At 46.3% G+C, this 17,845-nt stretch overlaps 1 protein-coding gene across 2 annotated transcripts in view; it reads left to right on the forward strand.

Moving 5' to 3' along the window:
* FAM135B (family with sequence similarity 135 member B) overlaps positions 1–17,845 on the forward strand; it is a 349,946-nt gene that overhangs the window by 299,834 nt on the left and 32,267 nt on the right. For both annotated transcript variants that reach the window (XR_012157070.1, XM_073330058.1), the window contains exons 11-18: positions 175–248; positions 3,835–3,989; positions 5,023–7,162; positions 9,085–9,251; positions 10,229–10,320; positions 13,873–13,970; positions 14,342–14,493; positions 15,150–15,260. Coding sequence is in view for 1 of the 2 variants with exons in the window: in XM_073330058.1 (XP_073186159.1) it covers positions 175–248; positions 3,835–3,989; positions 5,023–7,162; positions 9,085–9,251; positions 10,229–10,320; positions 13,873–13,970; positions 14,342–14,493; positions 15,150–15,260 (2,989 nt within the window). In the remaining variant the exon portion in view is untranslated. The remainder of the gene's footprint in view (positions 1–174; positions 249–3,834; positions 3,990–5,022; positions 7,163–9,084; positions 9,252–10,228; positions 10,321–13,872; positions 13,971–14,341; positions 14,494–15,149; positions 15,261–17,845) is intronic.

Genomic DNA, 17,845 nt, shown 5'->3' on the forward strand with positions numbered 1-17,845 from the left:
CTCAGGCCATATTCACCCAGAAAAACAAAGCAGAAACCCAGCTGAATTGGTGGAGCAACCAGGGTGCCTAGCTTCCTTGTGTCACCAGAGTGGTGCAAAGCAGCTGGAGCTGGCTTGCATGCTCTCGGTATCTTTAAAAGGCTTTAATGTGTGATCTTTGTGTTTCATACCCAGGTAAGAAGATTCTCAGAAGCATTCTTTTATGCTGAGCACCAAAAGCTAGCTGTGCTGACCTTTCAGGAAAGCCTGTAAGTAATTCCTTTCACCTCTCATCCCTGGCACTTGGGCCCCGCAAGCAAGTAGTCTCTTAAAACTTCTTGTGGTCCAGACCCCATGCCGCCACATTATCCTTTCCGATGCAAATCCATGCCTTTCCTCCTTGATCTTCAGTGGGCATTTGTACTCCATACAGAAGGCATTGGGTCTATTTTAACCTCACTGCAGTGTAAATCCACTGAAGTCACAGTAAAAAAATTACACAATGCACAATCCAGATCAGGCCCCAGAGGGTTGTAAACTTCAGACACCTGTGATAGGCAGGTGGGTTTTTTTAAGGCTTGTGGTCTAAAGCATGATGGAGACTATGGCTGAAATCCCACACTGAGGAGGCAGCAAGTGCCAAATGGTCCTAAAAACTCTTTTCTCCTCCCCACTCTCCCCAAGTGGGTGAAACTCTCTTGGGTGCAGCCATGGTAGCGCTGGGAGGATCCGGGAAGGCAGACAGAACGGTGCCGTGAAGCATCCATCAGTGGTTAACACAAAGCTTTGAACATGAGCTGACGGATCAGAATGGGCAGAATGCCGGGTGGGTGCTGGTAATAGTGAGGCTCAGAGTGGATGATGAATTGCAGGAGAATTAGCAATGGAAGGCTGTCAGAGAAAATAAATCTGGTACTGGGCTGAATTCAAAGAAGTGTGTTATGGATAACAAGCAAGGTAATTACTTCCCTCTGCTTGCCGCTTCTGCTTAGGCCGCAACTGGGGAATAGAATTGGGACCCCCCCCATGATTTTAAAAATACTTAGAGCCAAATTCTGCCCTCGGTTACACCTGAACAACCCTGCTGCCTTCAGCTGGGTTACATGGAGTTGACTGCAGGCAGGATTACCCGTCTTAGCTCATTTAGAGGCGAGTTTAGCAGAAAGCAACAAAAATAATAAAAGATGAGGAAACTAGGCACTGTCTGGGGAAATGTTAAGGGAGGGCCAGGCTTATTCTGCAGAAAACCAGGCTGAGAGGAGGAAATACCTGCTCGCAAACATGATCAGGGATGTTAGTGATGGAGCAGGGGGTAATTATTTTCATTAATCAAGTGAGTCAAAAAGCAGATGCTCTGGGCTAATGTTATTGTACAGCAGGAACAACTTAGATTAAAGATTAGTGAAAATGTTGAGGTCTTAGAAGAGTTCTGCAGTGAGACAGATTGGCCAGGGGGAATGTGAAATTCCCATTGCTGGAATTTATCAGACTGGAGACATGTCCTTCAGAAATGGTTTAGGGATAATGCCACAGATTGCGCCAGCGTGCAGCAGCATAGGCGAGGATTCCATATAATGATGCCTTCTTCAAAGCTGTAACTGGAGACATGGGGTCAAATGTAGTGCACAGTCTACCACATTGTAAAGAGGAACAGCGCAAGGCAGCCACAACCTCAGTAGTGCTTGGGTGGATGGTTGTATAGGGCCTGCCCAGCCTACAAAAGTGGGTAGTGATCATTGGTGAAGGAGACATGGCCAGAGGGGCCCCAGATGTGACCGTTCAGCTCATTCTCTCATATGGAGCCCCAAATATAGACTATAGCTTCCTGCTATATCAGCACCTGGAGGGAAAACATAAGAAAGGCCATACTGGGTCAGCCCAAAGGTCCATCTAGCCCCGTATCCTGTCTTCTGACGGTGGCCAGTGCCAGATGCCCCAGTGGGAATGAACAGAACAGGTAATCATCAAGTGTTCACCCAGTGTTCACTCTGTCACCCATTCCCAGCTTCTGGCAAACCAGGATTTATGGTTGAACAGTATGGCCTTTCTTATGTTTTCCCTTTTTTTCCCCTCTGATCTGCACAAAGTTTGTTGTTTCCAGTTATTACATGGTGATTAACTGTGTTTCCTCAGAAGGAAATCTGAAATACGTGCACTTCTTCACCATCTCTGTTCTGTGGAGCCCATCCCATAGTGCTGCCAATTAATGCCATCTCTTAAAAACTTGTGTTGTCTTCATCTCTATTTGTTAGAATACATAGACTAGCTAAAGAAAGATCCAAATAAAATAATCTTGCATTTGGAACATGTTGCCATATGGGACAAGCCAGGAGTAAAACCAGTACACGGACAGTAAATTGGTTGTATTTTGCCAGTTCTCCATTTTCCCTGGCAGTTGTCATGTCATTCAGCCCTGGAGCAGGAAGAGTATAATAGTCACTAGCCATTCTGGGCCAGTTCTTCACCCCAGTTACTGGAAGGGAGTGCATGGCATCACGTCCCACACAGCCCAGTCGGTGACATAATACATAGGAAGGCAGACTGCACACCTTGAAAAGAAGATGCCCTCCTTGGGTCATGAGCTCCGAGAAGACAGAGCACCTTTTGCGAAGCCATCATTTCTAGGAGAAGCTGAGTAGGCACCCAGTTCTGAACAAATGGAGTCAGGTCAATTTCTCCAGTGATTCCTGTGAGAAGCGATGCGGGGACTCTAATTCCATAACATGGAGATAATTGGACCTGATTTTCAGGAGCGTTGAGTGTCCACAATTTTAACTGAGGTCAATGAGAGTTATGGGTGATAAGCACCTCAGCAAACCAGGCCCATAAGGGGCTCAGTTGCATCACTTAGCTACAGATCTGCCAGGGAACTGGTACAGGGCCCCGCCACCCAGAGGAAGCTCTAGAACAGTGGTTCTCCACGCCAGTCTGCCACTTGTTCAGGGAAAGCCCCTGGCGGGCTGGACTGGTTTGTTTACCTGCTGCGTCCGCAGGTTTGGCCAATCGTGGCTCCCACTGGCCGCGGTTCGCTGCTCCAGGCCAATGGGGGCTGTGGGAAGTGGCATGGGCCAAGGGACATGCTGGCCGCCCTTCCCACAGCCCCCTAGGCCTGGAGCGGTGAACTGTGGCCAGTGGGAGCCACGATCGGCCGAACCTGCGGACGTGGCAGGTAAACAAACCAGTCCAGCCCGCCAGGGGCTTTCCCTGAACAAGCAGTGGACCGGCTTTGAGAACCACTGCTCTAGAAGGCAGGGAGGCATAATCCTCTCTGCTGTTATAGGACATACACGGGAAGCATCCCTTGTGATGTCACAGTGTGTACCCCTCTCTCTGTATATCCAAGAGGGAGCATGACCCTGCCTTTTACCCGGTCACCTCCATCCCTTTTGGGGTGGCTTGCTCCCCAGGATTTGCTAGATGGGAGGAGACACTGCAACAGTAAGAAGCACACAAAGGGCTGCAAAGGTTTGGAGGCAGCATAAGAAAAGGCTCCTTGCAAATCCACTCAGCTCAGCAGACAGGTGCGATATAAATAATGCAGTGTAGAATACTAACGTTTTATCCTGTTCAGCATGTCTCGGTCCAGTCTTGCCAGGAGCCGAACACCGCCCTCCTGTTTGCTCCACAGCACTCTCCCCTCCCGTGGATGTGGTTGCTCAGCACTTCTGAATACTAGCCCATTTGCTTAGTGCCTAAATATGGACATAGGCACCAAATCTTAGGCACCTGTGTTTCAAAGCACTCGCCGGTGCTTTGGTCAGACTCAACCTGTTTTGCTGACTAGATGAGGTGAATGATGGCAAAGCTGCACAGTAACTCATCCCACACTTGATTCCCTCCATGTCTTGCTCCCAGGATCCAAAGTCATAGCCAGATTTCTACTGACGTTCGGAATTCCGAGTACCTCACCAGCATGCCCCCTCTGCCAGCCGAATGCCTGGACATTGATGGGGATGGGAACACAGTTCCGGTGATTTTTGAAGACAGATATGTGGACTTCCCTTACAAAAGTGAGTCATGCCCCTCAGGCTGTGCCTTCAGCCCATCTTGCTGGCAATGCGGGGGCAGGGCTGCTCCCAGGGGATTGCAAGAAGTAGTGTGGATGGGTCGGTAGGTTCACATACCCTTAGACAGTCCTGAACCAGTCTTCCAGTGTGGTGTTAGAGGGCTCTATGGCTGCTCCAGGTTCCATCTTTAAAATGAGGCCTAAAATCAAGGTTTTCCCTATGACTTTTGGTCAATAATGATCCTGTGTAACTTCTCACCCAAGTTAGGGGCGTGTTTTCTGGTCAGGTTTCAACATGGTGTGAATGATTCTGCTTATGGTGCCTAATGTCCCCTGTCGTTTCAATAGATGGCAGTATATACACTTCCTGTTACTTAGACATTTTCTTTCTATGAGGTGTTCTTGTTGTTTTTTAAGATTAACAGTTTAATTCCAAGAACTGGAGGTAAAATTGGAAACAAACCCCCCTGGAGTTTTCATTTCAGCCATTAAGAGGAAGTGAGGTGGTGGTTTTCATTATTAGAGTGACATCTAGTGGTGGGAAAATCCTCTATAAAATATTTCATCTGCCTCTTACCAGAACACGAAATGTTGAGCGGTTATAAAGGAAACTATTTATTGACACTAATACTTTTTTTATACGGTAATAGGATCTGTGGTTTTATTTTCCAAAAAGATATCTGTAATTCTCAGTTTTCCTCAACTTTTTACCAAGTATTTAACAGGAATATTTTTTAAAAACTATCCGTGTTGCAAGTGGTCACACTGTAATAAGAATATACGGCTGAATTTACAAGAACATCCACTAGTTTTAAGACATCTACGTTGCCTGATTTTTAGAGGTACTTAGCACTCACAGCTCTAAGTGATTTTAATTTAACCATGCAGTGAGGATAACAGTTAAAAGTGAATGCAGCTTAAAGAATGTTGATCAGGCATGTATATGTGTGGTGTGTGCATGTGGGAGGGGGTGTGTGTATAATCACCTACAAACATTTTGATTCCTTGTATAGGACATTATTTTTTTTTTCTTTCAGGTCAAAGTGTGGATGTTTTCCCAGCTTTTGAGGTTCCTGAGATGAACGGTACACAAATGGACTTAATAAACAACAAGGAGGCTCTTGCATCAAATGATGACATTGCATTAGCAAAGGGAGATTTCAGGAAAGATACTCTGTTAATACATACAGATAAAATAAATGGGAATGCCCCCTGTATCTACAGCGATATTGCAGCTGATGCTTATATGGCTAAAGCTTTGACCCAGCACTCCACATCTCAGGCATATACAGTCAACAAGGAAGTCCAAAGGAAAACGGATGTATCCCATGAAAATACATCAGTTTCAAGTAAGGAAATTGTTTCTGGCTTGGGACTAGGCCTTTTAAAACACAAAGCTGAAGACTTCCAAACGTCAGTGGATGTTTCATTAAAAGACGACAGACTTGCTACAGGTGTTACATGCGTGGATATGGAACCTAGCAATAAGGATTCCCACGAAAGTGAACCCATATTAATCATTAGTGCTCTGGGTGACAGTGGAACTAGTGGCCTCTTAGACAGCACTGAGTTAAGTAAAGCAGCTAAAACTGCTAATTATGAACATATTCTCACTTCGGATGAACTTGCATTAAATGAACTAAACAGTCTTGAAAAACCAGTGGATCAAGACAACAAGGCTCTGTTACCAGCTTTGAAAGCGTTACCAATCAGTACTTTTGGTTTATTAACCCAGACAACAAAAGATGCCCTGGAGGTGAAGTCATTTGTGAAGGAGCAAAGAGCCGAGGAATGCGAAGAGTTTACCCTGACGTCAGGGGTCATAAAGAGATCTTCGTCAATAATATCCGACTCGGGCATTGAAAGTGAACCCAGTTCGGTGGCTTGGTCCGATGCACGTAGCCGGGCTTTGGAGCTGCCCAGTGACCGTGAGATGCTGCAGCAGCTGGTACGGAGGCACACCATACACAGAAACTCTCTAGAGGGTGGGCAAACGGAAAGCAATACAAGCTTGCCCAGTGGGATCCAAGCGTCGCTGACATCAATTAGCTCATTGCCGTTTGAGGAAGAAGAGAGGGAAGTAGAACTTACAAAGCTGACCAAATCCGTTTCTGCACCGCAGATCAGCAGCCCAGAGGAGCCCACAGACACTGTAGATCTTTCCAAATGCAATAAAGCAATCTTGGAAGTTGCAGAAGGGCCCTTGAAAAGCTACATGGAAGTGATGTGCAGAAGCATAGCAATAACAGGGAACTTTTCTGACTGTCAGACTGCCAGGGAAAGTGAGCGATCAGAACCAGACATGGCCACAGGAGAGCATCCTAGCACTGCTGTCAAACAAGGTAACAGCAGCGCTGAGCTACCAGAAGAAGTCAAAGATAAGGAAGGCTTTGCAGAAAGAGTTTGTAGTTTGGAATATGCAGGACAACCCGTAAATCTAAAGCAGTACAGATGTGATACCTCTGAATGCCAGGCAGTGCAGAGAAATGAAGAGCGCAGCTTGGAAACACAGAGTGTCACCACATACTCAGACCCCACTAGCGTGCAGTGCGGTGCATGCAGTGAGGATCTGAAAGATGCACTTAAACCTGTACCTGAGGGGTTGAAAATACGTCAAGACTTTTATTCCAGTGTTACCATACTAGACGTCCAGAATTTCTCACATGGCCTGAGCGAGGTACCAGATTTTTGCTACACTGTTCCAGCCTCATCAGAGACATCGACTGAATTTGGTTCAACAAGAGGAGAGTGTGGGAGCCCCGTCGCCAGTGAAACCCTGATGTCATGTGAAGAAATGCAGGGCTTACAAGAAATTGAACTCGACGACGCATCTGTGCTGGTGGATTCTGCAGCAGGATCTTATTGTGCCGAATATCCTCAGGAATCAGACAGCGTGGAGCGTCGGCTCGTGGCTAATGGCAGCACTGGCTTTCATTCTGTTGCCACAGACGGGTTGGCACTGGAGAGCCGAAAGGCCGTTGAGGTGGTTAACCTGTCTGTTTCTTGCACAGCCACATGTCTTCCCTTTTCTTCGGTGCTCAAAGAGACTCCTGTGGTGGCTGGCTTCTCTTCAAAGCAGGCTGCTTTCCCTATTACACGCCAGCCTTTAGGCTCCTTCGGCGTTGTCCCCTGCACGGCAGATGATGTGGAGGAAGAGGCCAATGAAAGGATGCTTAGGTAAGACTTTCTAATGGCTTTCTTTATTACAGCTGCAGTCACACCTAGTAACCCCAGCTGAGGTCAGGTCCCCACTGTTCAAGGCGCTCTGCCAGCGCACATTAAGAGCCAATCCCCACACTGAGGACTTTAGAGTATAACTAATCCAGACAGACAAAGGATGGGAAATGGGCTGTAACATAACCCTCATTGTACAGATGAGGAATTGAGGCATAGAGAGGCTAAGCAACTTGCCCAGGGTCATGCAGGGAGTCTGTAGCACTGCTGGGAACTCAGATCCCTGACTCACAGTCTTCTGCCCTAGCCCATCTTTCCTTTCTCCTTACTTGGGGGTATTTTGCATGGATTGCCTAGCTGACAGCACAATACGCAAACCTACCCATCACAGAGGTTTCCATTACGTTTTGTGTCCTGTGCTGTGCTGGGAGTTATCTTAAAACACTGAGGAGGGTAAGGGCTAGACCAGGTGTAGGCAACCTATGCCACATGTGCCAAAGGCGGCACGCGAGCTGATTTTCAGTGGCAATCATACTGCCCAGGACCTGGCCACCGGTCCAGGGGGCTCTGCATTTTAATTTCATTTTAAATGAAGCTTCTTAAATATTTTCAAAACCTTATTTACTTGACATACAACAATAGTTTAGTTATATATTATAGACTTATAGAAAGAGACCTTCTAAAACCGGTAAAATGTATGACTGGCACGCAAAACCTTAAATTAGACTGAATAAATGAAGACTCGGCCCACCACTTCTGAAAGGTTGCCAGCCCCTGGGCTAGACTCTTAAAGGGTCTGTGTTCGGATTCCTAGCTTTGTTTAGGTCGTTCATCAAGCTCCTCTAATGCTCTGTTTAATTTTGTAGTGGCTGGGTTTACTGTCATGTATTGTACTGTACTCTCTGGCTTTATAGCTGTCTCTTCTGCCTTCTCCTCCTCCAGGTGAACCATGGTTGTCAGGCTTTTAGGCCCAGATTCAACAAAGCACTTAAGTTTGTGCTTAAAGTTAAGCACAAGCTTAATTCCTTCTCTGTTCAGCCAAGCAGTGTTTAAGTGTGTTGCTGAATCCAGGGCCTTAAATCCCATAGCGTAAATCTTAGATTGCGACACCCCCCCCCCCCAGCCCTTACTTTTTGGCAAGCAAAAGTTTCTGAACAGCCCCACTGAATCCAGTAGGATTACTTGTGTGAGTAAGTGCTCCCCAGTGAATAGGATGGTCACAGTCTTGCCCCAAGACTGAAGCTGATGTTTCCCAGCTTGGCTGTGAAAAATCACCTTAGGCGCTTCCATGTGTGGCCTGATTCTTAGAGAGGCTGAGCATCTCCCACTGAGTCCAGAGGCTGTTCAGTGTGGACTTAGGAGCCAAACTGTAGGCCCCAGAGCTGGGAAATGTTAGTCTAGCTGGAGGGACACTGAACTGCTCTTAGCTGGTTTGTGTCTGGGTCAAAGCTACTATCCCTTTTCTTGGGATACAAATTTCCATCCATTTGTGCAACTGTCTGAGTGGGTAGGAGGAGGAGATCGACCCCTCATCTGTTTAGCTGAGATTTGTTTGTTAATGTCTGTCTAATTAGCCCTGCTGGGTAGATCTGGACACCACGTTTTCTACGATACAGTTACATAGCCTTGTATCTCCCTGTTAGGGTGACCAGAAGATTTTTAGCAGCAAACCCGCTTTGGACTCTAGCAGGTGAGGTACCATTGGGTGGATCTCTCCCACGAGAGGTAGCTCACTCCCTTTTGGATCACAGGCTATCTACCTGCCCACCCCAACCTCCCTTAGTCACCCTAACTTGTAGGACAAAGTATACTGGCCTTCACCTTCAAAGCTGAAAAGGGAATTTATCGCAAGTGCTCATTCCTAGTTTAAAGGTTTTATTGTTGAACACCCAGTTCTCCGTGTGATTAATTAGTGTATTCTCCAGTTTTTATCAGGCCAAAGAAAAGTTTAAAAAAGAACTGAAGATTGAAGGATTTCTGTACAGTGACTTATCTGTACTAGCTTCTGATATCCCATATTTTCCACCAGAGGAAGAGGAAGAAAATTTGGAAGATGGAATTCACCTGGTTGTCTGTGTCCATGGACTGGATGGTAAGGCCTGAGAGATATGCTGTGCGTAATTGCCTCATGGAGTTTATTCATATTAAAAATACAGAAGTCGAGATCCTCTGCTGGTGTAACTCAGCATAGTCCATGGGTGTCACTTACATCAGCCAAGGATCTGGCCCATAGTGTGTTGTTCTGTATAATGCTGCTGGAAAGGATCTGAGCAGAAATTCTAACATTTACTCCACAAATGCTTTTGTTACAAAATGAAGAATTTTGACAGATTTTTGCCCCCTAAATGCAACCTTTCATGCCCAGTAAAATTGTCAGCCCCTTCCTTCGCATTTCACAACCATCCGATCATTTAGTAAAATATCATCCAGCGAACAGAAAACTTGGTTTAAATGCCGTCACTGAAGGAGAGAAGGTGGCTAGCTCTGGGGAAGGTGAGTATTGTTCACTCTATAGCATATGCAGCAAGCAAAGACACAGGAAGGCTGGATTGTGTGTAAGTCACAGTGTACAGGCACAGCACGCCAGGGGATACCCTGGCAGACACTGTGCCTCAGACTCACCCCTTGGGGTCACAATATGTCTTAGGTCTCCCCTGTTCTGCTTGGGAATGAAAGGGAGTTATTTGCTGTCGCTCTGAAAAGGGCAGCTTATTCCTGCATCTCTGCTGGCCAACCAATAGCAGGTGAAGTGGCAGAGGTATCAGGATTCCTATTCCCTGCCAGTTCCCATCCCTTCACTTCCTGGGGAACATCTGCAGCACCTGCAGCTAAGATCTAGGGAGCCCTCAAGCAGCTGCAAAGTTTGTGGGGATTCCTGTCTCACTGCTGCTCCCCTGCATGGCTGTATCAGGGCTTACCATAACGCAGTGAGCCATCAGTCACAGCTGCACTCCCCGGGACAACTCCAGGGGCAGTGTTGAGATTTGAAAAGAACATAGTGAACAGAATCTGTAGTATTTACCCTATTGTGAAATGAAATCTCTTATCAAGTCCTGTTTCTTTTTATAGGGAACAGCGCAGACCTGCGACTAGTAAAGACTTTTATAGAACTGGGACTCCCTGGTGGAAAGCTGGACTTCCTAATGTCTGAAAGAAACCAGGTAATACAGGTCCAGGTTCTGCCCTCCTTTACATCCCCTGCAGTCCCATTGAAGTCATTGAAACTTAGCCCTTGCAGAGCAGATATCAGGAATTGTACATTTCAAAGGCTTAGGGCCAAAACCTACACATCTTCAGAAAAAGGCCCGTTCGGAGTTTTGTGAGGGGTGCAGGATTTAGCATGGATATCCTGCACCAGCTCCCACTCAAATCAGTAGTACTTTTCCTCACTGGAAGGCAGCTGTTGCTGGCCTGATCCTATTGCCACTGAAGTTAGTAGCAAACTCTCCATTGGCATCAGTGGTCCAAGGATCAGACCTTTGGAAAGGAGATAATTAAAAACAGCATGTTAAATGGCAAGTACAACGGTCTGATATATCCATCTATTGTATGATGTGCAAAATTATGCAGAACAAAAAGAGAACAGCCGGCCTGATGATGTTCATTCTAAATGTTCAAGAGGATGCTATGGTCTGCTTGAGGGAGTTGGTACTGCTGGTTTCAACTAAAGCATCCGACAGACAGTTTTCCTTTGTGCAGTATATTTTGATGTATTTGCTCGTATGATGAAGAAATGCCCTCCAGGAAAGGTAATCGGTTGCCTGTGCAATGCAGAGCAGCAGAAATGAACTCTGTCCTCTGCCCTACATGCATGTGATGCAGCATATTTAGTACATAAAGGGCCACATCCATAAACAGAGCAAGGTTTTCAGTGTCCAGTCAAAAGCATTCATCTGTTCTATTAATGGTACAGGGAAACTTTAGAGCAAAATATTCCAATGTGGGTTGCAGTGCAGCTCTCTTATCCAAAGGTAGGTTGCAACGGAACAGCCTGTGCTCTCACCCTGTTCAAGTTTCTGTTGATGTCAGCAGCCATTCACGGAATGCAGAATGCATGCAAAGTAACATTAATGATGATCATATTGTGCACATTCGCCAGAGGCTCTCAGGGCACTTTACAAACATGAAAGAGTTAAGCCTTACAGCACCTCCGTCTCCTGTTGTTTAGCGTGCGTGGTGAGGCAGTATTGCCCTCATTTTATAGTTTGGGAAACCAGAGCACAGCAAAGCGAGCAGCTTGCCGCTGGTCACAGAGCAAGTGCACGGCACCACTAGGACCTGAGCCCCGGTCTCTTGACTCCTCCTGCTGTGCTTTTAGCCGCCATATCCTCTTCCGTCCCTGAAACAGAGAGCCATATGGAGACTGTAACAGATCTGCAGTGTGAGCTGTCTAGAAAAAAATTGCCTTACAAGGAAAAATGTGAATCTATGTCATTTGGAAAGGCACTGAAGTGATATTGAGGGATGGAAACACAGACGAGTGAAATAGGACTCTGTGTGTGTTGTGTCTAGGACTTACACTTGGGATGGTGTTTTTCCACTTCTAAATAACCTGCAAGATTCAAGATAACGAGCTTAGGAGGAAATCATTAATTATCGATGCAGACAAAACAAATAGGCAGGAGGTTAGTAGACTGTATTTAGTTTATGAGAACATTTATTTTAAGGCAGCACTGGAAATTGGATATGCTCATGTTCTCCTTTTCAAGAGCTGCAATTAGTGAGATGAATTTTGTCACAGAAGCATTAATTACTAGAGATGTTTTCCCTAAATATCTGTTCCAACACTTGATGATTGTTTCCCTGGCATCTCATTAGTTTTGAATTTGATTTAGAGTCCTGACACAGTTCTAAACAAGAATACTCTCCTGCAGTTCTGTTGACTAGACAATTTATAGTTTGTTTTGTTGTATCACAAATGGCAGTCTTGCCTCGGGCAATAAATAACGTAAATATCCTGCTGATACTCATCTTGCTACTGATTAACTGTCAAACACCACATGGTATTGTGTGATAGCAGCATACAATTTTTTTGATAACTTTGTTAGGGTCAGTTTATAATACCATAGACTAGTCTAGCCTGATAATCCACTAAATCCTAAATCGGGGATCGGCAACCTTTGGCATGCAGCCCGTCAGGGAAAGCCTCTGGCAGGCCGGGACAGTTTGTTTACCTGCAGCGTCTGCAGGTTCAGCCGATCGCAGCTCCCACTGGCTGCGGTTTGCCGTTCCAGGCCAATGGGGGCTGCAGGAAATGGCGTGGGCTGGGCCACCTCTTCCCCAGCCCCCATTGGCCTGGAACAGTGAACCGCAGCCAGTGGGAGCCGCGATCTACCGAACCTGCAGACGCTGCAGGTAAACAAACCATCCCAGCCCGCCAGCGGCTTTCCCTGATGGGCCACATACCAAAGGTTGTCGATCCTTGTCCTAAATGCTAAAGTTGGGGCTGGTCTACATTAGGAACTTACATCAGTATAGCTGCATCTCTCAGGGCTGTGAAAAATCCACACCCCTGAGAGACATAGTTACACCGACCTAACCCCCGGTGTAGATCGTGCTAGGGAGACGGAAGGACTCTTTCTAGCTAGCACCTCTCGGGAATGACCCACACCGACTGGAGAACCCCTCCCGTTGGTATAGGTAGCGTCTACACTTAGGTTTTGTCTACACTAGCACTTTTGTCCGCACACCTCTGACCGACATAAGTTTCACTGACAAAAGCGCTGGGGTGGACAGCGCTGTGCGCAGGAGATGCTCTCCCCCCAACACAGTGCTACCACCACTCGAGGGGGTGGTTTAATTAGTGTAGACGTAGCCGGAAGTGCTACAGCAGCACAGCTGCAGCTGTGCTAATGTAGTATCTTAAATGTAGACATATGCTTGGTCCCCTACATAAGGGGGCTGATATTCAGCTGGGTTGAGCATCTGCAGTCCCCTCTGATAGTAACTCAGGTCCCTTTATGAACCCTAGTCTAATAATATTGGCCTAAGCAACTTGTGCGCCATTACCGTGATCTTACAGTGTGGTTCTACTACATAAGACGACTGTGTAAAAAGGGGGTTGTCTTACTCAACAAATCTGCTCACTTTGTGTATGCAGAGTCATGTCCGTTTTAGAGACTACAATGAGTTTGTATGCCCTTTACTCCTGTTAGCCCTGCCGAGCCAACGCAGCTAAGAGAGCATGAGCTGGAATATATTCCTCCTTCTGCATCATCAACAGACTTGCTCACTATGTTCCAACTAGTTACACCCATGTAAGCCCCCGATGGCAGTGGGCTTCCACAAATGTCACTATGGGCAGAATTTGGCCTGTAGATCCTTCATTACCGTTAACGATGTATGAGAAGGAAGGAACCAGCCTGAGTGAGTTTGCAGCATTAACCGTGAGGGGGAAAAATACCAAATCTGTTTGCTTGCAAACTGAGCATATTTAGTATGGAATCATTGAGAGACAATAAACATGGAACTCCTTGAAGCTGTTTTTACACAGTCACCTTTTGGAGGAGAAATGCAATTTCCAGGGGACCTAGAGAATGAGAAAAATTGGATCTGTGACTTTTTTTCCCCTTGTCTCTTTATGATGCATGAAATGTTCTTATTTTATTGCTTGTATTTTTCCTCAGAAATATCATTCGTCCAGTTTTTTTTTGTACAGCAATGCAATACATTGACAGTTCAGTCATCAGCTGACACCATTCTCTCTTCACCAGACTGATACTTTTGCTGATTTTGATTCAATGACTGACCGATTACTGGATGAAATTATTCAACATATCCAGTTGTACAACCTCTCCATCTCCCGGATAAGGTAAAACACACTGACGGTTAATTGGATGTGACGGAGCACTGTAATGTTCAATAGAATCATCTCTCCATTATATGGAGCCTGATACAAAACATATTCATGTCAATGGGAGTTTTTCTATAGACTTAATGGGCTTCACAATGTGTATTAAGATATTGGTTTTTTCCATACCTGGCAGAGCAGCTGCTGAGCTGGAAATGTCATGGAGGATAAAGGAGATGGGAAAACATGACTAAAAGGCACTAATGAACAATCTGTTTAGAGGCAGAGCCAATCCACATAGGGCAAAAGAGAGCAATGCATGCCCAACACATTTTGAAGTTAAGGAATATATAGACTGTTCTTTGTTTGTGTCATTTTGTCTCTCCCAATAGTTTCATTGGTCATTCCCTCGGTAACGTCATCATCCGATCAGTACTAACTCGGCCCAGGTTTCGCTATTACCTCAACAAGTTACACACCTTCCTGTCCCTCTCTGGGCCTCACCTAGGGACCCTTTACAACAACAGCACTTTGGTTAGTACAGGTAAGAGTTAATGAAAAAGACTACGATTTACTTTTGTGTGTAGCAGTACCTGTAAGAGACCATTGTGTGAATGGGGCAGTGGTATAACCAGAGCTGTGCGAAATATTCACACCAGTCCTCCAACCACTTGAGTTTAGCTTTGGGTTTGGGTTTAGCTGCATTCAGGAATCCCAGCCCATTTCCTGGATCAGGAAAGCCTGCACATGTGGGCTGAGGCTAGGTGCTTCCACCTCCGCACCGAATCTCAGCTCCCAATTCCCCCCTCCCGCCCCCCCCACGGCCTCAATAAAATTGGTTCTGCATGAGCCCCAAGGTCAGGGAATCCCCTGACCAACAGCTGCCTCTGGAATCAGCAGCATAGTACCTGCAAAATACAGGAGTAAAATTATGTGATGGGACAACAATGTCATAGCTCTCCTGGATCCTTCTTTTCTCTGCTCATGGAAGCAGAGAATACAATATGGCCCTGAGGTTTTCTAGCCACTGACCACTAGCACAAGAAGAAATGCAGAGTACTGATGGCCGATTGCCTTGGCACTTCTAGCCCGAGAATGTTCAGTCACAATTTTGTAACCATGGAAGGGATTCTTTAATTTTTGAGATGTTTGGTCTGATGATTACGACTACGGTAAACCCACACCCAATTGTCATTCTAGGCCTATGGCTCATGCAGAAGCTGAAAAAATCGGGGTCACTTTTGCAGCTGACCTTCAGGGACAACGCAGATCTGCGCAAATGTTTTCTCTACCAGCTCAGCCAAAAACCAGGTGAGAAAATGTCTAGATGGAGAGCAAATTCTCCAAAGTGTTGTCCTGTGCTGAGATGCTCTTCAGGAAATAAAAGAAGTCATCAGTGTTTGATCTGTGATGTTTGCTAATCGTTGTTGGCGTCAAGGGGACATGGGCCTGAAGCAAAAATATTTAATCATAGAATATCATAGAATATCAGGGTTGGAAGGGACCTCAGTAGGTCATCTAGTCCAACCGCCTGCTCAAAAGCAGGACCCATCCCCAATTAAATCATCCCAGCCAGGGCTTTGTCAAGCCTGACCTTAAAAACTTCTAAGGAAGGAGATTCTACCACCTCCCTAGGCAACGCATTCCAGTGTTTCACCACCCTCCTAGTGAAAAAGTTTTTCCTAATATCCAACCTAAACCTCCCCCACTGCAACTTGAGACCATTACTCCTTGTCCTGTCCTCTTCCACCACTGAGAATAGTCTAGAACCATCCTCTCTGGAACCACCTCTCAGGTAGTTGAAAGCAGCTATCAAATCCCCCCTCATTCTTCTCTTCCGCAGACTAAACAATCCCAGTTCCCTCAGCCTCTCCTCATAAGTCATGCGTTCCAGACCCCTAATCATTTTTGTTGCCCTTCGCTGGACTCTTTCCAATTTATCCACATCCTTCTTGTAGTGTGGGGCCCAAAACTGGACACAGTACTCCAGATGAGGCCTCACCAATGTCGAATAGAGAGGGATGATCACGTCCCTCAATCTGCTCGCTATGCCCCTACTTATACATCCCAAAATGCCATTGGCCTTCTTGGCAACAAGGGCACACTGCTGACTCATATCCAGCTTCTCATCCACTGTCACCCCTAGGTCCTTTTCTGCAGAACTGCTGCCTAGCCATTCGGTCCCTAGTCTGTAGCTGTGCATTGGGTTCTTCCGTCCTAAGTGCAGGACCCTGCACTTATCCTTATTGAACCTCATCAGATTTCTTTTGGCCCAATCCTCCAATTTGTCTAGGTCCCTCTGTATCCTATCCCTGCCCTCCAGCATATCTACCACTCCTCCCAGTTTAGTATCATCCGCAAATTTGCTGAGAGTGCAATCCACACCATCCTCCAGATCATTTATGAAGATATTGAACAAAACCGGCCCCAGGACCGACCCTGGGGCACTCTACTTGACACCGGCTGCCAACTAGACATGGAGCCATTGATCACTACCCGTTGAGCCCGACAATCTAGCCAGCTTTCTACCCACCTTATAGTGCATTCATCCAGCCCATACTTCTTTAACTTGCTGACAAGAATACTGTGGGAGACCGTGTCAAAAGCTTTGCTAAAGTCAAGATACAATACATCCACTGCTTTCCCTTCATCCACAGAACCAGTAATCTCATCATAAAAGGCGATTAGATTAGTCAGGCATGACCTTCCCTTGGTGAATCCATGCTGGCTGTTCCTGATCACTTTCCTCTCATGCAAGTGCTTCAGGATTGATTCTTTGAGGACCTGCTCCATGATTTTTCCAGGGACTGAAGTGAGGCTGACTGGCCTGTAGTTCCCAGGATCCTCCTTCTTCCCTTTTTTAAAGATTGGCACTACATTAGCCTTTTTCCAGTCATCCGGGACTTCCCCCGTTCGCCACGAGTTTTCAAAGATAATGGCCAATGGCTCTGCAATCACAGCCGCCAGTTCCTTTAGCACTCTCGGATGCAACTCGTCCGGCCCCATGGACTTGTGCACGTCCAGCTTTTCTAAATAGTCCCTAACCACCTCTTTCTCCACAGAGGGCTGGCCATCTATTCCCCATGTTGTGATGCCCAGCGCAGCAGTCTGGGAGCTGACCTCGTTCGTGAAGACAGAGGCAAAAAAAGCATTGAGTACATTAGCTTTTTCCACATCCTCTGTCACTAGGTTGCCTCCCTCATTCATTAAGGGGCCCACACTTTCCTTAGCTTTCTTCTTGTTGCCAACATACCTGAAGAAACCCTTCTTGTTACTCTTAACATCTCTCGCTAGCTGCAACTCTAGGTGCGATTTGGCCCTCCTAATTTCATTCCTACATGCCCGAGCAATATTTTTATACTCTTCCCTGGTCATATGTCCAAACTTCCATTTCTTGTAAGCTTCTTTTTTATGCTTAAGATCCACTAGGATTTCACCATTAAGCCAAGCTGGTCGCCTGCCATATTTACTATTCTTTCGACACATCGGGATGGTTTGTCGCTGTAACCTCAACAGGGATTCCTTGAAATACAGCCAGCTCTCCTGGACTCCTTTCCCCTTCATGTTAGTCCCTCAGGGGATCCTACCCATCCGTTCCCTGAGGGAGTTGAAGTCTGCTTTCCTGAAGTCCAGGGTCCATATCCTGCTGCTTACCTTTCTTCCCTGTGTCAGGATCCTGAACTCAACCAACTCATGGTCACTGCCTCCCAGATTCCCATCCACTTTTGCTTCCCCTACTAATTCTTCCCGGTTTGTGAGCAGCAGGTCAAGAAAAGCTCCCCCCCAGTTAGCTCCTCTAGCACTTGCACCAGGAAATTGTCCCCTATGCTTTCCAAAAACTTCCTGGATTGTCTATGCACCGCTGTATTGCTCTCCCAGCAGATATCAGGAAAATT

This window comes from Lepidochelys kempii, chromosome 2 (assembly GCF_965140265.1).
Source record: "Lepidochelys kempii isolate rLepKem1 chromosome 2, rLepKem1.hap2, whole genome shotgun sequence".
In the NCBI taxonomy this organism is placed as follows: Eukaryota; Metazoa; Chordata; order Testudines; family Cheloniidae; genus Lepidochelys; species Lepidochelys kempii.